We start from the raw sequence: 19,355 nt of genomic DNA, 5'->3' as shown, positions 1-19,355 counted from the left end.
TCAAAATGCCAACTAGATTATCATTCAAATTCTTTTTTCTAACCTCTCAAGCTTTTCATGGCAAAACTTGCTATTTATTTTCCAACAGTATAGTCCACATACAGCATCAATCTAATTGACATGCTTCCTATCACTTCTACCATACTGCATGTAAATTTTGAACTATATCTATTTATTACCTGTTTCTAAATTCATATTTCCCTCTGCTCATTTACTGTCTTTATCAATATTTCTTTGGGGAGACTGTTATCTGAGAAAAATCTTCAAAGCAGGGTCATGGCTTTATTCGGAGCCTAAATATACCACAGACATATATGCTGCTTACTTCACTGGTTAACGTAACTTCTCAGAAACCTGCTATGAAGATGTTGCATGGCTTGCTTGTTAATGACCATAATTATAATATTATTTTCTACCCTTGGTGGGATTCTATGTGCTTAAACAATGGCCTTTTTATGATTTACCAAGGATAGGTGCCCACCCCAGCAATTAGGAGAGGGAACTAGAGCAGCAGATGTCCAACCTGCATAATTAATTCTTTGAGCAGCAAAGGAGTATATTTTATCATCTCTCTGACAATGTGTGTGTGTGTGTGTGTGTGTGTGCGCGCACATGTGTGTGCGTGTGGATCCATGTTCTATTCTGCCTAATTGGCTGGGAGGTTGTGAAACCCAGTACTGTAATACAAGGAGAATTTATGTGCACATACATGATCTTCATTTCTGCAAATACCCTTTGAAGTGGTGCTATTAAGAATCTCCCTCGGCTTCCCTGGTGGCGCAGTGGTTGGGAATCTGCCTGCCAATGCGGGGGACACGGGTTCGAGCCCTGGTCTGGGAGGATCCCACATGCTGCGGAGCAGCTGGGCCCGTGAGCCACAATTACTGAGCCTGCGCGTCTGGAGCCTGTGTTCCGCAACAGGAGAGGCCGCGATAGTGACAGGCCCGTGCACCGCGATGAAGAGTGACCCCCGCTTGCCGCAACTGGAGAAAGCCCTCGCGCAGAAATGAAGACCCAACACAGCCATAAATAAATAAATAAATGAATAAAAATTAAAAAAAAAAAAAGAATCTCCCTCAAAAGCCAGTCTTCTCCCAGGTGTTACTGGTCATGTGAGAGGGCAGAATGTAAACCGAAACCATAAATGAGTTACAAGGTCATTTTCTCTGAACAGCATTACATCAAAGATTAGATGGTGCCAAAAGATGATGCACTGAGCTGCCTCTCTAGAGACCTACTCTTAGCGATCTGCCTATAACCCTGTGAATGCTGCTTGGAGATGGAGTACACAGTGGGGGAAATGACCTGCAATTAGAAGACCAAAAGATAAATATGCAGAACACTGGGTCATTCAGATAGTGTACGTCACCTCTGCAGATTCTGGAAAGTAAAATAAAAGTGTTAGTTGGTCCCCAAGTTGGCCAACATTCTGGTTCGAGAACTAAGTGAAACATGCAGCGACCTAACTTAAATACATACACACACACACACACACACACACACACACAGAGGAGCTGGCTGTGGTAACAATGGGTAATCACAGAGAAAGCCTTACAAACACCTGACTGTTGCACTCAACCACAAATGCCCTCCTGCTAGAAAGGAAGGCATGGCCTTTTAGGGCACTGCTGTATTACAACACCTGCTGACACTCCCGGTTTTTCCATGGCCTGGTAAATTCTTAATCTGTAGAAATAAGGGTGGGAGAGACAACCGTGGTTCACAGCTCACAAACTGGTTAAGCCCACGGGCATTAACTTTGCTTTGGGTGCATATGTTTACTATGGGCACAGAAAATGTCCACATTTTATTACTATTATGCAGCAGATTATGTTACTGCCCGTGATTACAGGTCAGGCAGGCAAAGGATTCATATCTCTTTACTTTGTGAGTTGGGGTGTTTGAAACAAGCTGTGTAGAGTTTAATAGTGGAATCCTCTAGCTTCCCTCTGCTGGTTGTGAAGCCATCTTGAGAGGCCACTGATGAATATGTGGGAGCCTGACAGCTGTGGAATTTCATTTCTAGATTTCAACTAGGCAGAGAAAGGAAAAGGAAGTCTCCTCACTGGCAACAAAATGAAAGTGTTTACATGTGAAATTAATCGTCAGCACAAAGAGCTTTCACAGTCACTCTGTTCCACAATATAATATTCTGCTTGTTTGGCTGCTGAGTCTTTTAAAATTTGATTTCTAAGAATAAGAACAAAGACTTAGTTAGAGAAGCAAGGAATCAAGTCAAGAGCAAGCCACAAAAGGTTAACAACATTACCCAACTCTGCTTTGTCACCCCTCTTTGAAACCATGCGTTATGTGAGTTTGGGGGGTTTGGATGGCGTGTGGTTCAAGGCAGGGGTGAAGCAGTAGCTGTCGAACTCAGTGTGCTGAACCCGAGGTCAGTTGCAAACGTTTGTATTGTGCAAACTCCTCTCATCCCAGCCTCATTCCTTTCCAACAGGAACACGCTTAACACAAAGCCATCCACCTAAAGGCTCCATAAATCCAAAAAAGGGAGTTACTGATCGAGGAATTCTCAGATTTCTGCCAAGGCACCCTCCCCTGGGCTGGAGGTCAGCCTGGTACAGTAATCAGAGCCAAACTGTGCACTGGACTCAGGGAATTAAGTTCAACACTTCAAATCTAGACTTTTAATGGGTGATTTTTCTTTTCAGTGATGAAGACAAAACAAAGTACAAAAAGCTGATAACAGCCCAAAGTAAACCAGGAGAAAAAGTACAAGAAGAAAGCTTGGAAACAAATCTCATAAGGGATATCTAAGAAGAGATTTTCTTAACGAAGGGAAAAAATAAAGCAGCTTTTAAAAACTCTAGTTTGAGATTAAGCAGTTCGTGAGTGAACAATAAGAAAGTGCAGGCCACAAAACAAGACATTTGCTCTTTTCAGCAGAAAAAAAATACTGGCCTTTGTTAATTAGCAAGAAAAAAAAAGGCCCCCCAGGCATTTAAGCACAGCATAAGCTTCTCCTTGCCCCATGACCTCAACAAATATGTTAATAAAATCTTTTACCTCCCTGGAGTGGAACCAGAATAAATATTTACTTAACACATCTGAGCTCTAAGTCTGGACCACCTTATTCCCTTATATAAATTGGTTTTCATTTGTAACCAAGAAATCAGAAACACCACATCTTGCAATGTTTCTCCTACTTTTAAGGTGAAAGAAAAGAAGAAAGAGGGAAGGATGAAAGGGAATGAAGGGGGGGAAGAGAGGAAGAAAGAAAGAGAGAGAGCAAAAGACTGAAAAACAGGAAAACAAAGGAAGGAAGGAAGGAAGGAAAGAAAGAAAGAAAACCATATTGGGCCCCAGTGCACCAAACTGCACTTATGAATTTTTGAACTGTATTCTCTGCCACAAATGAGAGTCATGCTGTTGATATGCTTTCCAATACTAGACATCTGGAATTAGCAGGACTTTTTCCAAGCACATTCCAAGGTTAATAGGAAACATCTAGACTTGCTTTTATTAGCTGGTTTGAATAATTTTAGGTATGCTGGGTTTCAAATAACTATAAGAAGTCTGATTTCTACTCACCAAGAATACTGATTTTTCTTTCCTCTTGTCCTGAAGTTACTGCACTATCCACTAAAATCTTATAAAACTTTTCACCAACAACATGGAAGAATAAGTCCTGAAAACTCCGACTTCTTTCGCTAAAGCCCTCAATCAAAGGCTAGTGAAATAGGTATTTATTTATCTGGACATAAGGATTTGGGGTTTTTCTTGATCTGGATGAATGATGAGATAGCCAGTTGCTTTTGACGACCTTGTGGACATTTCAAAGCATTCCTATTGATGACATGAGCAAGACTGACTTTTCCAGAAAGTGTGTATTTTCTCCCAAAGTGCTCATTCCGAAAGAAGTTATTCTCGCTTTCCATCAATGCACCCTCTTCTGCTGGCAGCTGCAAACCGCTCAGCATTTAGCAAAAGTCATTTCACAGTTCAGTGCTTGTCTTGTACCGTCTTGGTCATTCGAAGACTGATAACTCTTCAACAGCAAACGGCATCATAACAGATCACCAAATTTGGAGGGAAAATGGTTTCTGTTGTGGAGAGGGTGTAATTAAAATTGGTTTAAATCAGAGGCTAGTTGATTATCTTATAAGAAGATTGGCTTTAAAAAGGGGGAAAATATAGCCAGATCCATATCTGCATGCTATAAGTGTTTAGGTCACAAACAGGGCACTAAGAGGCTTCCAGTAACCTGTCCTCTATGAAAACTGGCAAAAAACTAAAAGTACAAGAGGAATAGAATTAAGGTTAGGATGGATGTGCCCCTGTACACCATCTGGATTTTCAGCCCCACTGAGTACAGCTTGGTCTGATTCAGTAGAAGTCTTCTCCCTGACAAAGGTCAGTCAGGCAGTACCATGGGAAGCAGAGAAGACCTATGGGGGCGGCCACCAACCCAAATCGACAAGGTGTTTCGGTACTGGGAGTCACCCAACAACTACCTCAAGAGTTGTGAAGATAACTGCAAAAGGAATGCCAAATTAGGAGGCTAAATTCCCTGGGAAAGGGATCACATATTCCAATTAATGCGAAAAAGACAGCTTTGGAAACTCAGAACTTCATTCCGAGTCCTGACTGCATTCTGCGACAACAGAATACATTGACATTGACATCTTTTGGGCTTTTCCCCCTCAGTCCTTCTTCGATTGCAAACCAATCAGCAAAACTATACTACTCCAAAGGAAGAGAACTGTGAGCGATGCATGAGAGTTGTTGGAACCCACATGGGCAGAGTATGTACATTTGGAGACCCCCAGTTTTCCATGGCAATGCATACTAGAGTTCATTATAATTTCTTTTTTTAATTTTAGGCATGTTTTCCAGGCACACTCATTTAATCCTCAGGGTGCTGCTGCAAGGACGAAGTGCATCAATACCTGTAAAGCCATGGCAACAGGGTCCAGCACACAAGGACTAAGTGGATCTGGGGTAGCTGTTATTACCATCATCCTCACAGTTTGACAGTTGAGAATGCTGATGGGGAGCAGTCAGGGAGCCTGCCCAAGATCACATAGCCAAGAAATGGAGAAGACAGGATGCAAACCCAGCCTCTCTTCTCAGAGAACACGGTCTCTCAATATCAATCTTCTCTGCTATTTCCCCAGAGCCACCTGCAGTGGCATCATGAAGCCCCTGAGAGCTGGGGCCTGTTTTCAACCCCCAAGTAGGTGCTGCGCATCTCCATTTAGTGCCCTTGTGATGAAATTTAGATAGATTTCTGACACCTACTATCAAGAGTAGTTTTCTCAGAAATATTTGTTGCTCTGCCAGCTGTGTTTCTGATAAATAGCTGCCCTCAAAAGTGACTTACCTAAAAAAATCAGCACTGTCTGAGGGCACAGAGGGTGTGCTCGTCCACGTGTCACTACAGTAGTTGGGGAAAGACTACTCTTAGAGCAGCAACTCTTGCTTGGCTACATGAGGACGGCGGATCTAATTAAACCCAAGCAACACTCATCACCACAGTTTTGTCTTTTTTCAATTTTCCCTGGAAGGAAATGTTCAGCACAATACAAATATCTAGCAAACACTGCAGCTAATTACAAAGGGCATTTGCTGAGAAACCAAATTGTTTCCATATGACCCCTAAATGAACTCTCAAACGACTTCTTCTCTGATGGCCTAGTAACGGACAGTCTAATTCAGAATATTTTTCTTTCATCAGATGCCTTTGGAGTCATGTTCACTGTTAACTTTGCTTTTCAAAATTTCAATTTCAGAACAAACTGTTTAGTCAAAGGAGAATTAAACTCTTATCTTTACCAATGATATGCAGATATACAAACCATACACTACATATAAAGTAATCCTAGTTGAAGAGGAAGAAAATAAACACTTATTAGACCAGAGAGGCAGTGTGGAAACTATTAAGAATGGTAATTCAGAAGGAAAAAAAAATTTAACCCTATTCCACTTGGAAACTTTTAATTAACGTAGTAGAAATGCAGTCAGTACTAAAGACAGAAAAATGGAAAAATAGAGATCAGGGAACAAGCCAATTATTAGTTATTACTATCATGAAGGTAACAAATAGAAAATAACACGGAAAGTAGTATCTGATACTCAGACTACAGGTAGAGTACTGTATTCAATCAGTCAAAGACATAGTGCCCCTCTGGGTTTGTCTGAACAACGTAAGAATACTGATCAATTTGGTAAAAATTCACATTAACTATCAGATGAATTGTTTACATGATGCCAAAAAAACAAATTTAATTGAACTTCTGATTGAATTGATTGTGACAGTGTAGACAGTTAATCCTGCAAAAGAAAATTAAAGTTTCAAAAGGAGTCCTCATGAAAAAAAAAAAGCATAGGCTTAATGAAGATGAAATGAAAAGATATGGAGACTTGACTCCCAGACCTTGATAACAAGATCAGAACAATTTAAGATTCTATTATCAAGAAGTGAACAAAATATCCAAAGGCCAGAGGCATTCCGTGATGTATAATTAGACCTAAGTCTCCACAGGGCACCATGAAATGGAGCCTTAGTTGCGGTCCAGAGCATCTAGGCTTTGGAAACAGTCAAATCCAGGTGACTAAGGATCAAAATTACAAAGATGAGAAGGGCTCCAGGAAGATGTGGGCAGAATTTTTGATGCTCTATTAACTGAATTGGTTGACTAGATACATTAATTGATTATCCAATCAATAAATCAAGAAATAGTTACCAAGTACTTACTTTCTGTGAAGCATTTAATATTTAGTAGGTAGCTTTCAGTTCTAGAGAATGAACATATTATCAAAGAAAATGTCCCATTAGCTTGGGCTGGAAGTGCCAAAGTAGCAAAGAAAACACTTTTTTTTTTTTTTTTTTCCAAAAAAGTTTTCTAGAGCTAAGCCACCAAATCCTGGACATCTATTCAGGAAAGGAGAGGGCTAGTTAATGAATTCATCTTTTCAAATTCTAATTCTCTTAGCCATGCAACCACAGAAAGTACATGAGATCGCATCTTTCAAACAGTGGGTCCGTTCCCTGCCCAGTATTCATTCTCTCAGCCAGTGTTAACTGAGTCCCTACAACGCAGCAGGCACTAGGCTAAATGTTCAACCATGTGCTGCCAAACCCACATGGCACAACAGTGCGCGCAGGTTCAGCAACCGCCTGGCAAAGGTGCACAAGGACAGACTCTCCCCTCATGGTCTCAATAAGCCTTTTGGTAACTTTCACTATGATGACAATGAAGGACATGAAACAGTCCTTCTTAGTAAAGTACTTGATAACAATCCCTTACTTAGGTCACGTTTAAAAGTATCTTAGTCAGTAAGTTTTTTTTCATCTAACTACAGACGCTAGTTTTTCCTTGACAGTTCTGAACGCTGGCTGCCAAACACGCAGTATCTTCTCCTAATTTCTACTCTTCCCTGTCCAAGAATGGGTTCTATATCCGACACTGACTTTATCCAATAAAAGTGACCTCAAAATGCCTGGACCCATTTTAAACACAACTTTTGTAGATTTCTCCCTGTTCAGCCACTGGACTGCAGTATTTTTCCCTGCTGGAATTGTATCAAACACAATTCAGACAGGAAGGCTGTTACCTGCCCCAGTAATCAAAGGACACTGGTGTGTGATGGTGATCTGAGTAAGGGCTGGAGTGGAGAAGGGAGAAGAGCTAGAACCGAGCAACCACACCAAAACTTCTGTGCACGTTATGAATCTCCCTCTTGTTTTAATTGCCTGTTGGTATGAGCCTCTGGCTCATATTTTCACTGGCAACAACTATTCAGCCATTGTCCCTTTCTTTCCAGTCAAGGGCTCTGGTTCCCAATCTCAGCTTAAAAGGGGCAAAGAGACCTTCCTTTCATCGAGCACATGCTCTTAAATATCTTCTCCTTCTCCTTTTCAAACACGAATTACGTTTGTATTTTAGTCTACGAGTGAGGATAAACAAGCATAGTGTAAAATCAAGGGTTTAAAAATACTTCCAGCTAGATAATCCTAACACTTTTCAGGCACAAAGCTTAGACTGGAAACCATTCTAAGGTAATAAGAGGCAGTCATTTCATTTATGAAGATTTCATTACCTTGTGAAACCAGAGCGGATGATGCTCTACCGTCATGAATGCCTCAGTCAGACTGCTGAGAGGCAAACTGGGACCACTGGTGAAACGCCACTGATAACCCGGAGCACAACGGCACCCCACAGCCAGTGTTCTGGGTGGATGTGTGACTCCACCCTAAAGATGAGAGTCCTCTTCCAGCAGACCACACTGAACCAACCTTCTGGACACTCTCAGGGCCTCTTCTGTCTAAAGAAGTGTAGAAGAAGGGAGCACAGAACTACAGAGCTGGTTTTGTATTGTGCTTAGACTTCACTTAACTCTCCCCTTTTACCTCCCTAACAAACACTGAGCCTTCTTTATTCAGTGAGAGGGGTTTTCAGCAGCAAATTCATCACCTGTCCATGGTGATCTCATTTCCTGGGTCATACATTCTACAGTCTGCACTGTCGCGACCCTGCAAAGTGTTGGGCTATTACTAGTTGTAAATCTCAAGGTGAACCACCCGGTTCTGCCCAGAAATAACAGATCTCCATGTATCCCTGAGGTCTGACTCATTCATTTATTCCATAGACATTTATTGATTACTAAGAATGTGCCAGTTCCTACACAGGTACTGGAGCAATTGTCAGACTGGTTCATGGAGGTGCAATCTATTCTAAGGTCCATGAAGGTTAGGGGTTCCTTCTACTTTGTAGGAAAAGAATGCCAATCAACTTCACCAGCTGTTCTAGAGTTCCCTCTCAATGACGAAACTTTCCCACATCTGAACTCACCATCCTGGTAGAGGAAAAGGAAAAAAATGAGGCATCACAGCCTCAACTGCTATCATAAAAAGAGGCCTGATGTTCACTTACTAGCGGTCAGTGTTCTTGTTTCAAGTTTACAATCTTGGAGGGTAGAAAAGCATGCAGAAAGAAGCCAGCTACAAGTAGACTGTTGTGTGATGAGTGTACAGAGGAGCATGAGATCATTCCTGCTGGATGTCCTGGGGTGAGTTTCATGGAGGAGTTGTCATTTAAATTCAGTCTGGAAGAAGAGCTTTATTTTGTCAGGAGGGGCATTCTTTCTAGGACTGAGTAAGCAAAGGCACAGAGGGAGGGCCTCCTGGGGCATGTTCAGAATAACAAGTGGCCTGGTCCCTCTAAGAAAATATATGCTATAGTAGCTAGAAATAAAAGATGAGTTCACAGAGTTCCTGGCATGGCTGCCCAGCCACAGAAATTAAACTTATGAAGGCTTAAACACCGAAGTTGAAAAAAAATACTTGAAGGTATGAGGTGGGAGTAGGCTTAAGGAATTCAAGGAATAGTGCTTACCTATGTCACTTACTGAGAGACTTAGGGGATGAGTCCAACCTCATCTGAAGGGGCCAAAGGAGCTGGTAAAATCATTTCATATTGAAAACCTTGCAGCTGATGCCTTCTGAGTCTGTGCTGTTTCCAGAAGAGATTCCAGAAAAATCCTTCTTGGTCTTGGCTTTCCCCAGCTTTTGTGTATCATGTGACAAGATTCCCTTATGATGGTCACTAGACTACTGACTAAATTAGTAACAGCCTGTAGGCCTCAAATTGTAAACAATTTTATTATGGTGATGTAAGTGTTGGCTTGAACTTTGAATACGTACGTCTGGCTAATCAGGAAGAAGTACAGAGAGAGAACCAGCTGGGTGCGTGTGGCTGCAACTGATTAGCACATGGCTACACCCAGTCAGCCTCACAGAAGGGACGCATGGGGCCTCCTTTCATGCAGCTGGCACGGCAGCAACACCCTCTCTGGCCAAGTGGACACTGACGAACCCGCCGGCATTTACCAGTGGAAGTGCTGCCACCTTCTCCCAAGAAAGAGGTTAAGCGTGTGCTCCCTTCCCAATTCCTTCCAGCTAGGGACCTTCTTTCCTTTCCACCACTCCACCCTGACCCAAAGAGAGTGAGAGGCAGCAGTAAATTAGGCTTACAATCAATCAGAAGGTGTATGTGAGTGTGTGTGCTCTTTTCTGTTGGGCACAATCAAAACGCAAAGAACCTGAGACAGGCTGGAACCTGAGTGAGAGCCTCGGGCCATCTCCAAGATGCCCGCTCAGTGGCTTCCTCTGGCTCAGCACATCAAGTCCTCAACTTCTAGGTCGAGTGTGTGAGGTCTGTCTTTGAGAGCAAAGAGGCCCTAAACAGGGAGGAGGACATTCCCTACTGTAGTAAAAATGCATTATGCTCACTCCTGTAAGCATACTTTTCTTTTATGAGAAATATGCTTTTCTCTCAACTAAATCTACCGGAATATTCTTAATTCTTCATTCACTCAATATTTATTAAGGATTGATGCTAAGCCCTAAAAATCTTAAGAAGGCATAGTACCTGCTCTCAAGGAGCTTCTAGGTTTCAAATTTTGTGCTGACTCCAATCAGTTGTTAACAGAACAAGATTGTGAGGATTTGGAAATCATATTCAGGGTGAATAATAATAATGAGCGTCAAGACACCGATTAGCAATGTCTGCCACAGGTATATAGCAGGGTCAGTGGTGGCACACATGCCATACGTTTGTCATCTCTGGGTCTAGCTGAATTTCTACCTCCTTAAAAAAAAGTTTTCAAAAAAAAAAAAAAAAAAAAGTTTTCGCCTATAATCCCCAGTCCCCAATAATACCACTCTTCTGCATCTTACAATTCAGCACTAGATTATATTGCAAGACAATGTTTAAGTTTGTCATGCATATTAGTCTTCTTGCCACAACTCAAATATAAATCCACTGAGGGCACTGGCCAACTGTGCACTTTCCATAATGTAAAGAACTAAGCACAAAGAAAATGCTCAAAAAAAAAAAAAAAAAAAACTTGTTCAGCTGACACAGGAATATATACATAACCCTACTGCTAACTCTTCTCATTTTCTTCAGTACTTTCAGACATGGCATCTTTGTTTTCTTGGGACCATTTTCATAATATCACAGAATGAGATTATACTGGAAGTAAGTAAAGGCTTTAAAGTTCCAATACTGGGAGCAAAGGTCCTCCTGGATCCCAGAGGGGATTTTTAGGACTGCAGGAAAAGCTGCTGTGAGTTTTGAGTACCACAGCTGGATCAAACCTAGAGAGCTAGCATCGTACCAGGTTGTTCAGAGTGTGGCTCTAAACGCTGGTAAAGGTGAGCAATTGCAAGCCATTCTTTTTTGGCAAGTGGCTTTATGGCTTAATCACAATTTTTTTCTCCTGTTAATAAATAATGGATGATTTCCCTGGTGGTGCAGTGGTTAAGAATCTGCCTGCTAATGCAGGGGACACGGGTTCAAGCCCCAGTCTGGGAAGATCCCACATGCCGCGGAGCAACTAAGCCCATGCACCACAACTACTGAGCCTGCGCTCTAGAGCCCACGAGCCACAACTACTGAGCCTGCGTGCCACAACTCCTGAAGCCGGCGTGCCTAGAGTCCATGCTCCGCAACAAGAGAAGCCACTGCAGTGACAAGCCCGTGCACTGCAACTAGAGAAAGCCCGTGTGCAGCAACGAAGACCCAACGCGGCCAAAAAGATAAAATAAAATAAATTTATTTAAAAAAAATCAATACGTCATTGAGGTACATTAAAAAAAAAAGGAAAATAATTTGCTGTGGAAACTAAAATTACACTCACTTCAACTTCCTAGCTCTTCAGAAGAATGGAAGGATACAAATTACTTCTAGTCCACCAAAACTGAACAAGATTAAGTCATTAAGGATGAATTTTTTGAAAGTCCAACTTAACAGATATTAGCATGTATAGACCAAATATTTACTGGGCTTCTAACATATATTTAATACTTTATTAAGCACTGTATATGAAGTTTATAAACCCTCTGGGAGCCTATAATTTAGCTGGTCAGTGAAAGAAATGTATGTGATCCAACTAACAAATAATGCAGGAGAGTATAATCTAGTGTTACACTAGGTTAATACCATGTCATTGCTACTAATAACTGAATTGATATTTAGAATTTAGTTGAGAGCCATGCTAATGCTTAAGTCCCAAACCATTAGAGCTGCTAATACTGTCATGCGCTAATAGATCAGTTTCAGGATCACTGCTGTTTTTTAAACCACTGAGATGAGAGATTCTTGAAGCTGTCCTTAGGTGCAAAATATGTCCAGAAATACCCATTTCAGATAAATTTAGAACCAATAAGTAATATTTTTAGTAACCATAATTTCTACAGCTGTGGGCTGAGATTTATGGTTAACCTGTTTTCCAGTACAAAGAAAGGAGTGGTTTAAAATTAGAATTTTTTAAATATATCTTGATCAACTAAGATGACACAGTCCATGTACATGCAATATATTTTCTGGTATATTCAAATTGGATTTGCTGGTAAGATTTCCTTATTGCTAGTCTTTTCCTGTATAACAAAGGAATTATTCAGATAATTCAGGCAAATCCCTCCCACTCCTACCTCACTCCAGCAACATTTTGAATAGCCAAGATGAATCAGACAAAAATCAACTTTTTTTTTTGTTTTAAGCATAATTATTCAGATAATTATCTCAACCCTCCATTTCACTTTGGTTGTGAGAATAAGGCCTTAAAAGACTTTCCAGCCAGAAACAGCATTTAAAAAAATATGTGCAAGAGCAAGGAGGCCACAGTACTTCACTCCAAGGCTCCCAGTCGGTCCAATGTAAGTGAACACGATGTATAAGACTCATAATCTGGAGGTTACTCATTTGGCTTAGTAAAGTATTCATATTTTAGAAGTGTATTTTCTGATTTTAAAGTATTCATCTTAGGGTTTAAAATAAAGTGAATTCCTTCAGTGTATTTATGAAGATCTGATTTACATGCCAGTTTTTAAGAATTGCATCAGGTTAAAATAGAAGAAACAAACAAAAGAAAATAGAATGGTGCTTTAAATAACTGTTTATTCCAGGATTTCTGCTTAAATATCTTCTCCTGCCTGAAATATCTATTTAGTTCAAGAGGAAGCAGGACTGGGGCTAAACCCAGATAGACCATCCCTACTGTCCTCATTCCCCAAACAATTCCCAATTCTCCCCTCACAGTGTGCTAGAAGGCCTGGTGAAAGAGAAGATAGTACCATCTAAAATTACCCTCCTAGGTACTTTTCAGCATCTCCACAATCAAGAATCACTAAGCAACTTGTAAATTTACATTCCAAAACCCAATGGCACAGCTACCAACAGGACCTCATCCCTCCGCAATCTTTGTCTTTTTCTTTAAACAAGGAAACCTTATGTTAATGGAGAGGTTATTGAAAGAGTCTCCTTGTAAGCCCATGAATGCCACTTCACAGACTGTACAGAAAGCAGAGCTCTATGAACGGTACAATGGAGTCAACTCATCTTTTTGAAAAGCTCAGCATCGGTCTTAGAGAGAATCTAAAATTGTTCCAATTCCTAGGTCTCTGTTAAAACATAATGAGCCCATGCTTATGCCACTGTGAATCCATGGCACATCCATACTTGGAGGCAAGTATACAGCACAGAGAGTAGTCATGTTGAAAATAAGGACTTACTCTTGACATTGAATTAAATAATTTAGTTTTTCAAACTATTCAATAAGACCCATCTGCTCATTCTGAAGTATTTTCTTCTCAGTGATGTACCTGAAGCAAGTACCTTTAAAATAAAACAGCTAAGTAAAAACCAAAAACCCATATAAAATATAATCTTAGAAATTAAATTTAACAAAAAGCCAAATATAAATTAAAGAAATGCTGAAGATTTCTGCAGACTCACAATATCTTGTTAATTGCAAAGAAGGGGGTGGGGGGGGGGACTAGAAAAAGGTATGTTTACTAGAAAACTGAAAAAGCTAAGGGATGAGTTATTAAAAAAAACATTCTAGAAAACTAAGATAAGGCAAACCACACTCAAAATTAAAACTTTTAACAGTCCTCCTAAAACGCACAACCCCAGATGAACTGTAGTCTATGTAAATGGTGCCCCCTGGAGTTGTGCCCAAAGGGTCCCCTACACAGAATACAATGTGATTAATGCCTTGTAGTGTTAACAAAGCAGTTGTATTTTTTTGATAATGCAAAAGGCACACTAGTATTCTTTAGTGCCTTCAAATTATCGTTGTGAAACATCACTTTAGGGTATGTCAAATGTCTAAATATTGAATCACTCTGTTTTGAATTCTGGAGTCTACTAGTTAATTTCTCACTCTGGAATGAGCTGATTATAAATTTGTATTTGGAATAAGCCCTTTACTAAGCAGGTCAAATACACTGAAATTAGATCCTCTTTAATGTTTTAAATTATGCAAATGGAAATACACATTTAACAGAAAAGGCATGTTCGTATATTTCCTAGAGGTGGCCAGGTGTTAACTCTATTGCTTCCTTAGCACTAGTTTCTACTGTAGACGGGCCAAGTCTTTAAAAAGCCAGTTACAGAGATCAGCAAAGTAATCCGTTTTAATCAAGGAAAGAAACTAACTTCATTTTTCCAAAAAGGACAAAAGGAGGTATAAGACCCCTCTAATATCAGTTTAAAAAAAACACAACCGAAACTTTTTTTTTTTACATTAGAATGTGAAAAGACTTTGAAGACCTCAGACCTCCTGGAATAAGAGAATTGCTAGAAAGTTACTTGGAATCACCCACCGACAATAACTGTTCGTGGTTTCATTTCAGGCAATGGGCTTGTGCCAAAAGGGACTGACATCTTGATGAAAGGATCACCAAAAAGTTGTGAGAATTTTTCCATGACTCAAAATCCTTCCAAGAGCAACAAATTGTGATTTCTCATTCTGCCACCATACGTAAATGACAACTGTAAGAAACTGACAACATGTAGTAATAATTCGAATTTGCTCTTCGGCATGCAAATCGTTCCAACTTTTATTCTCGGCTTTGGCACACATGCTTGCCTTCCACAAAGCTCACTCCGCTCACTACTACGGAAACATGATATTTACTCTTTGAGCCTGATCTATAGGGCTAGTTTTGGCAGAGTCAGTGGTCAAATTGATGTTCAACCAAACTGGTCACCTGACATATCACAATACACATGAATCTTCATGGTCTACCTATGGTGACACAAAGGGTAAGGTTCTGGGATAAAGAGCTACAAGACAAGATGATGTGGCCAGTCATGGTAAAAGATAATTAAATAAACAAAAATACTTTGCAGTAGTTTATTTTATTACCATCCTAGAACTCTGTGACAATGGCTAGTTAGGAATTTAATATGGAGTTAGGAAACATTTGCACAAAACCTACTGATTAGTTTAATTTTCTCTTCATCCCTTTTGCCTTCTACCTTAAGTTCCTTAATTTGGTCATTATCAATCTATGTCCAAACAAGATCTATTTGATTAGGTGCTTTGACACCCACCTGTTGAAATGACAGGTGAGGCATACACAAAAAATAAGAGCTTACTTATTAACAGAATTCATTTAACTGCTTCTGATTCATTTTTCTCGTTGGAAGCTTATACTTGGATTGTTCTCAAAGAAAACATCAAGTACATCGGATTCAATTTTGATTCATTAAATTCCTCCCTCGTTTAAAGGAAAAAATGAAAACTAAATTTGGAAATCACACACTCTAAGTGGCAAAGAGGTGTTTTAAAGAGCATAAACATCTGCAGTAGGACATGCTGTACTTAAGTGAAAAGTTTCATGACATTTGTTCTTTTTTTCAGTTCAACTTTATTTCCATAGAGGAAATTTTTCAAAGACAATTAATACACTTATTCAACTGTTTTTAATGTGTATTTCATCTCTTTAATCAGTCATCAAACACTTAACTGCCTCCTCTGTGGATCATAATGCTTATCAGAAATAGTTACACTTTCATTTAGAGGATAACATGCTTATCTTCTAAAACCGAGCAGATATCTCTCATAAATGAAGTTATAACTCAACAACAACAAAAAAACACTAATTATGTTTGAGATACAATAGACAGTGTATTAATATAAAAGTCCATGCTCTATGTACATAATGCTTTCAAAGACAGCAGACCCTATAGCTGTTGGATTAGCTGGACACAGACTCCTACTTTTGGGGATAAGTTCTGGCTATCTCTAATAGAAGAGTCATTGCTTTGTTTGAGCCCTACTGCTGCCACCTCTTCCACGCATGTCACAACATATCACTCTTCTTAAAGAACAGAATGGTTTCTGTTGTTGGAGTTAAATAAATCATCACTTCTGAAAGAGGAATTTCAGTTTTCTATTCAAAACGATTTAAAATCAAAGACCTAATCCCTAATTCACCACATCCAATTCATATAAATTGCTGTACTGCAAAGCTCCCCAGGCTACAGACAGAACCTTTGAAAGGTCAGATGGGGTAGGAACAATGGAGGGTTCAGGCAGGATGAAGGTGGGTGGTTGATATTTATATGGAATAAAGACTGATAAAAAGCAACTGAGAATCTCCTCTGATGACCAATGCTTACCATTTTGAGAATCCTTAACAGTCTTGGCCTTGCACCCTCCCTCTCTTCAGTCCAAGGAGACCAACCAACCTGCAAAATATGTTTAAATACAGTAGACAAATTGCCATACCACAGGTCAGCAAATGAGAAAGCCTGTTTAGAAGCTACAGACAAATAACCATTTTCTGTGGTTAAGCTAAGTTACATGCAAATTATTGTAACCACTGGGGCTTCTGAAAGAGCTTTTCAATCCGTCTGTAGGCTTAAATAGGGGACAAAGGAATCCCTGGTACCTAGCTTCCCAGAGTCCTGGGCTATTCTTAGTGTTGGGTTCATCTTTAAATTGCAGGAGTTCAAACTTAAAAGTAGAACCAAGTGATAAAAATAGATTGTTTTCTGGCTGCTCTTTGTTCCCAGACATACTACTGGCAGTATATTTGCAATCAAGACAGCAGAATAGGAATCAGCCTTCCACCGCGTAGTGTAATGCCTCAGAGTGGATATTTTTGGAAATGGCACTGCATTACATAACCTTCCGTGCTTAAAAAAAAAAAAAAAAAACTACACTGAGGGGGAAAAGTCAGGAATATACACCATTATGCCCTTCTCCCTAAACCAAATAAACATTAATGTACATGCTGCAGTGATTTTCCTCTCAACCTTTGTGTCATCAGAACACAGTTCTTTTGTTAACATAAGTTAAGACAAAAATTAAGATGAATGGAGAAACTAAAAGTTCTCTAACAGGGTATCTTAAGCTCTTCGAGTTTTCCTATAATGGTATTACAGATACATATAAATGCAAATCAGATTATTATCATCATCAAGCAAAAAGCAGTCAGTTATTTTTAAGCCCTCCCTCCCCTGAAGTTCAACTGCTTTATAAGAAAATGCAGAAAAAAAAGTGTTGCAAGATCGAATGCCTGGAAAGACCCCTGGAGGCGACAGCAGCTTTGAAAGAGTAATAAAGTCTAAGGATGGAGGGACACAAATTCATTTTATAAAAGGCGCGGGGTGGGGGGCGCGGGGGGGAGGCTTGCATGCACCAAAGTGCATCTAATGAAAAGAAACAAAACAGTTCCTAACAATGCTTTATGAGCAAGAAGAACAAAAATTAACCACACCAACAAGCAAAAAACCCCACCCCTTCGCAAGAGAATTCTCCCTCTTAACTTGTGCATTTTTTTTAAAAAAAGCCCAAGTTAAATTCCAGCCTTAATGCAGTAGGACCCAAAATGCCAGAATTTCTCCAAGTACACGCTTCAGCTCTTTAATATTAAGAGGGAAGAAGCATGAACTCTGCAGGGTTGAAGGGTCCAGCTAAGAGCAACGGCAAGAAATCGACACAAAAGAGAAAGCAGCGCTCCCGGCCGAGGATGGGAATGGCATATACTTACAGACAAAAGCCCCGCTCCCTGTTCACTCTCTCCTCTCTACACCTGAAACACAAATGTGGATGAAAAAGGGTATCATGCTAGAAAGACAGCTGGGGGATGGGGAGAGGGGGCAGGGGGAGGGAAAAGGGGTGGAGGAAGAGGAGGGAGGAGGGGGAAGGGAAACAAAACCCAAACCAGCTTCACTTCCAAGAAGTGCAGCCTTGGAAAAAGGAGGGGAAGGTCTCCCTGCCTCGCGCTCTCTCTCTCTCCAAGAGTGTGTGTCTCTTTCTCTAAGAGTCAGTTTCTTTCTCTCTCTCTCCCTCTCTCTGCTGCTAGTGTGCTAGTGAACAATGAGCTAATTCTGATGGGCTGGTGCGGCGCCAGCGCCCCAGCCTTGCTGCCACTGTGCTGCCGCGGCGGAGCCAGACTGCTTACTCGGCAGGAATCGGCGACTCGGGGCCCGGTCGGCGAGCGGCCAACGAGCGCGCGCCCCGGCCCTCGGCACCCCGGGCACCCCGCTGCCCCCACTGCGCTGGCCCGAGCCTGGGGGACAAAGGGGCCCGCAGACAGGCGCGCCACCCCGGCCCCGCCCCCCGCAGCGCGGCGCGCACTCACGCCGGCCCGGCCTCTGTCGCCCCGGCGGACTTCTCCGCCTGGACGTGCGGTTGCTTTTCAGACAAATAAGGAGGCGGAGGAGGCGGTTTGGGGGCGAGCCAAGCGTGAAGGCGGCCAGGGCGCTGCATAGCCCGGCGGCTGGCCAAGGCCGCGGGGAGAGGCGGCGCGGCCCGTACTGTAATAATAAACCTGCAGCAGAGGGCATCTGAGGGAAAGAGGACGGCGACGGGCGGCAGCCGCCTTCCCTTTTATGTGCCTGTCCCGAGCGGAGCAGAAAATGGTGCCCGCGGCGGCGCGGAGCCACACAGACACACAAAGGGCCGGCGTTGCATGCGTTTGCGCACGACCCGGGTCTGCCCAGCCGGGGACGCGCGCCCCGCTCCCGGCCGCGAGGAAGCCCGCGGCCCGAGCACCCCAGCGGCCCTGTGGCTGCGCGCGCGCACACACGCAGGCAGACACACACACACACACACACACACACACACACACACACGCGTGCGTGCACACAGTCACACGCGTGCACAGGCAACAAGAGTTGAGCTCTGATGTGATCAGCACCCTCCCCAGGTGCTCCCTTCTCCTTCCCTGAAGGATTTAGTAGGTTCCCCACTCTCAGCCCCACTGAAATCGTACTTTTGAAAATTGGAGATTGCGTTTTAGAAGCGGTTCTTTGCATTTCTGATTTTTTTTAAAAAACCTTATCTTTCTTATTTAAAATCTGACTGTCTTTTCACAGTAATGTAAAAGCTCAAAATTTTGCTACAGATTCGAACAAACTGGTTTTGTTGCCAACCAAACGGGATATAATTTTATGGTAATTGTCAGATGTTAGAGGACAAGATTATTTCCTAATTAAATTGCTTTGCCAAGAGAAAAAAGATATAAAGGATCATAATGTCTTTTAAATTTGCCATCAACATTTTACTTCTAATCACTGAAAGCAATGTTT

At 41.4% G+C, this 19,355-nt stretch overlaps 1 protein-coding gene across 2 annotated transcripts in view; it reads right to left on the bottom strand.

The window, feature by feature from the left end:
- The window catches only part of NREP (neuronal regeneration related protein), a 29,777-nt gene extending 11,001 nt beyond the window's left edge, over positions 1-18,776 (bottom strand). Inside the window, exons 1-4 of one of the 2 annotated variants that reach the window (XM_068535735.1) lie at positions 18,407-18,776; positions 17,813-17,854; positions 16,437-16,505; positions 3,305-4,061 (exon numbers count right to left, since the gene is read on the bottom strand). In XM_068535735.1, the coding sequence (XP_068391836.1) occupies positions 16,451-16,505; positions 17,813-17,854; positions 18,407-18,534 (225 nt within the window). In that variant the 5' untranslated portion in view covers positions 18,535-18,776 and the 3' untranslated portion in view covers positions 3,305-4,061; positions 16,437-16,450. Of the gene's footprint in view, positions 1-3,304; positions 4,062-16,436; positions 16,506-17,812; positions 17,855-18,041; positions 18,211-18,406 lie in introns of those variants that run through there. The other variant, XM_068535736.1, reaches the window with a different exon arrangement.
- Between the last annotated feature and the right edge of the window lie 579 nt (positions 18,777-19,355).

The sequence above is a fragment of the Eschrichtius robustus genome, chromosome 2 (assembly GCF_028021215.1).
Source record: "Eschrichtius robustus isolate mEscRob2 chromosome 2, mEscRob2.pri, whole genome shotgun sequence".
NCBI lineage: Eukaryota > Metazoa > Chordata > Mammalia > Artiodactyla > Eschrichtiidae > Eschrichtius > Eschrichtius robustus.
This window is presented reverse-complemented; position numbering and strand designations above follow the sequence as displayed.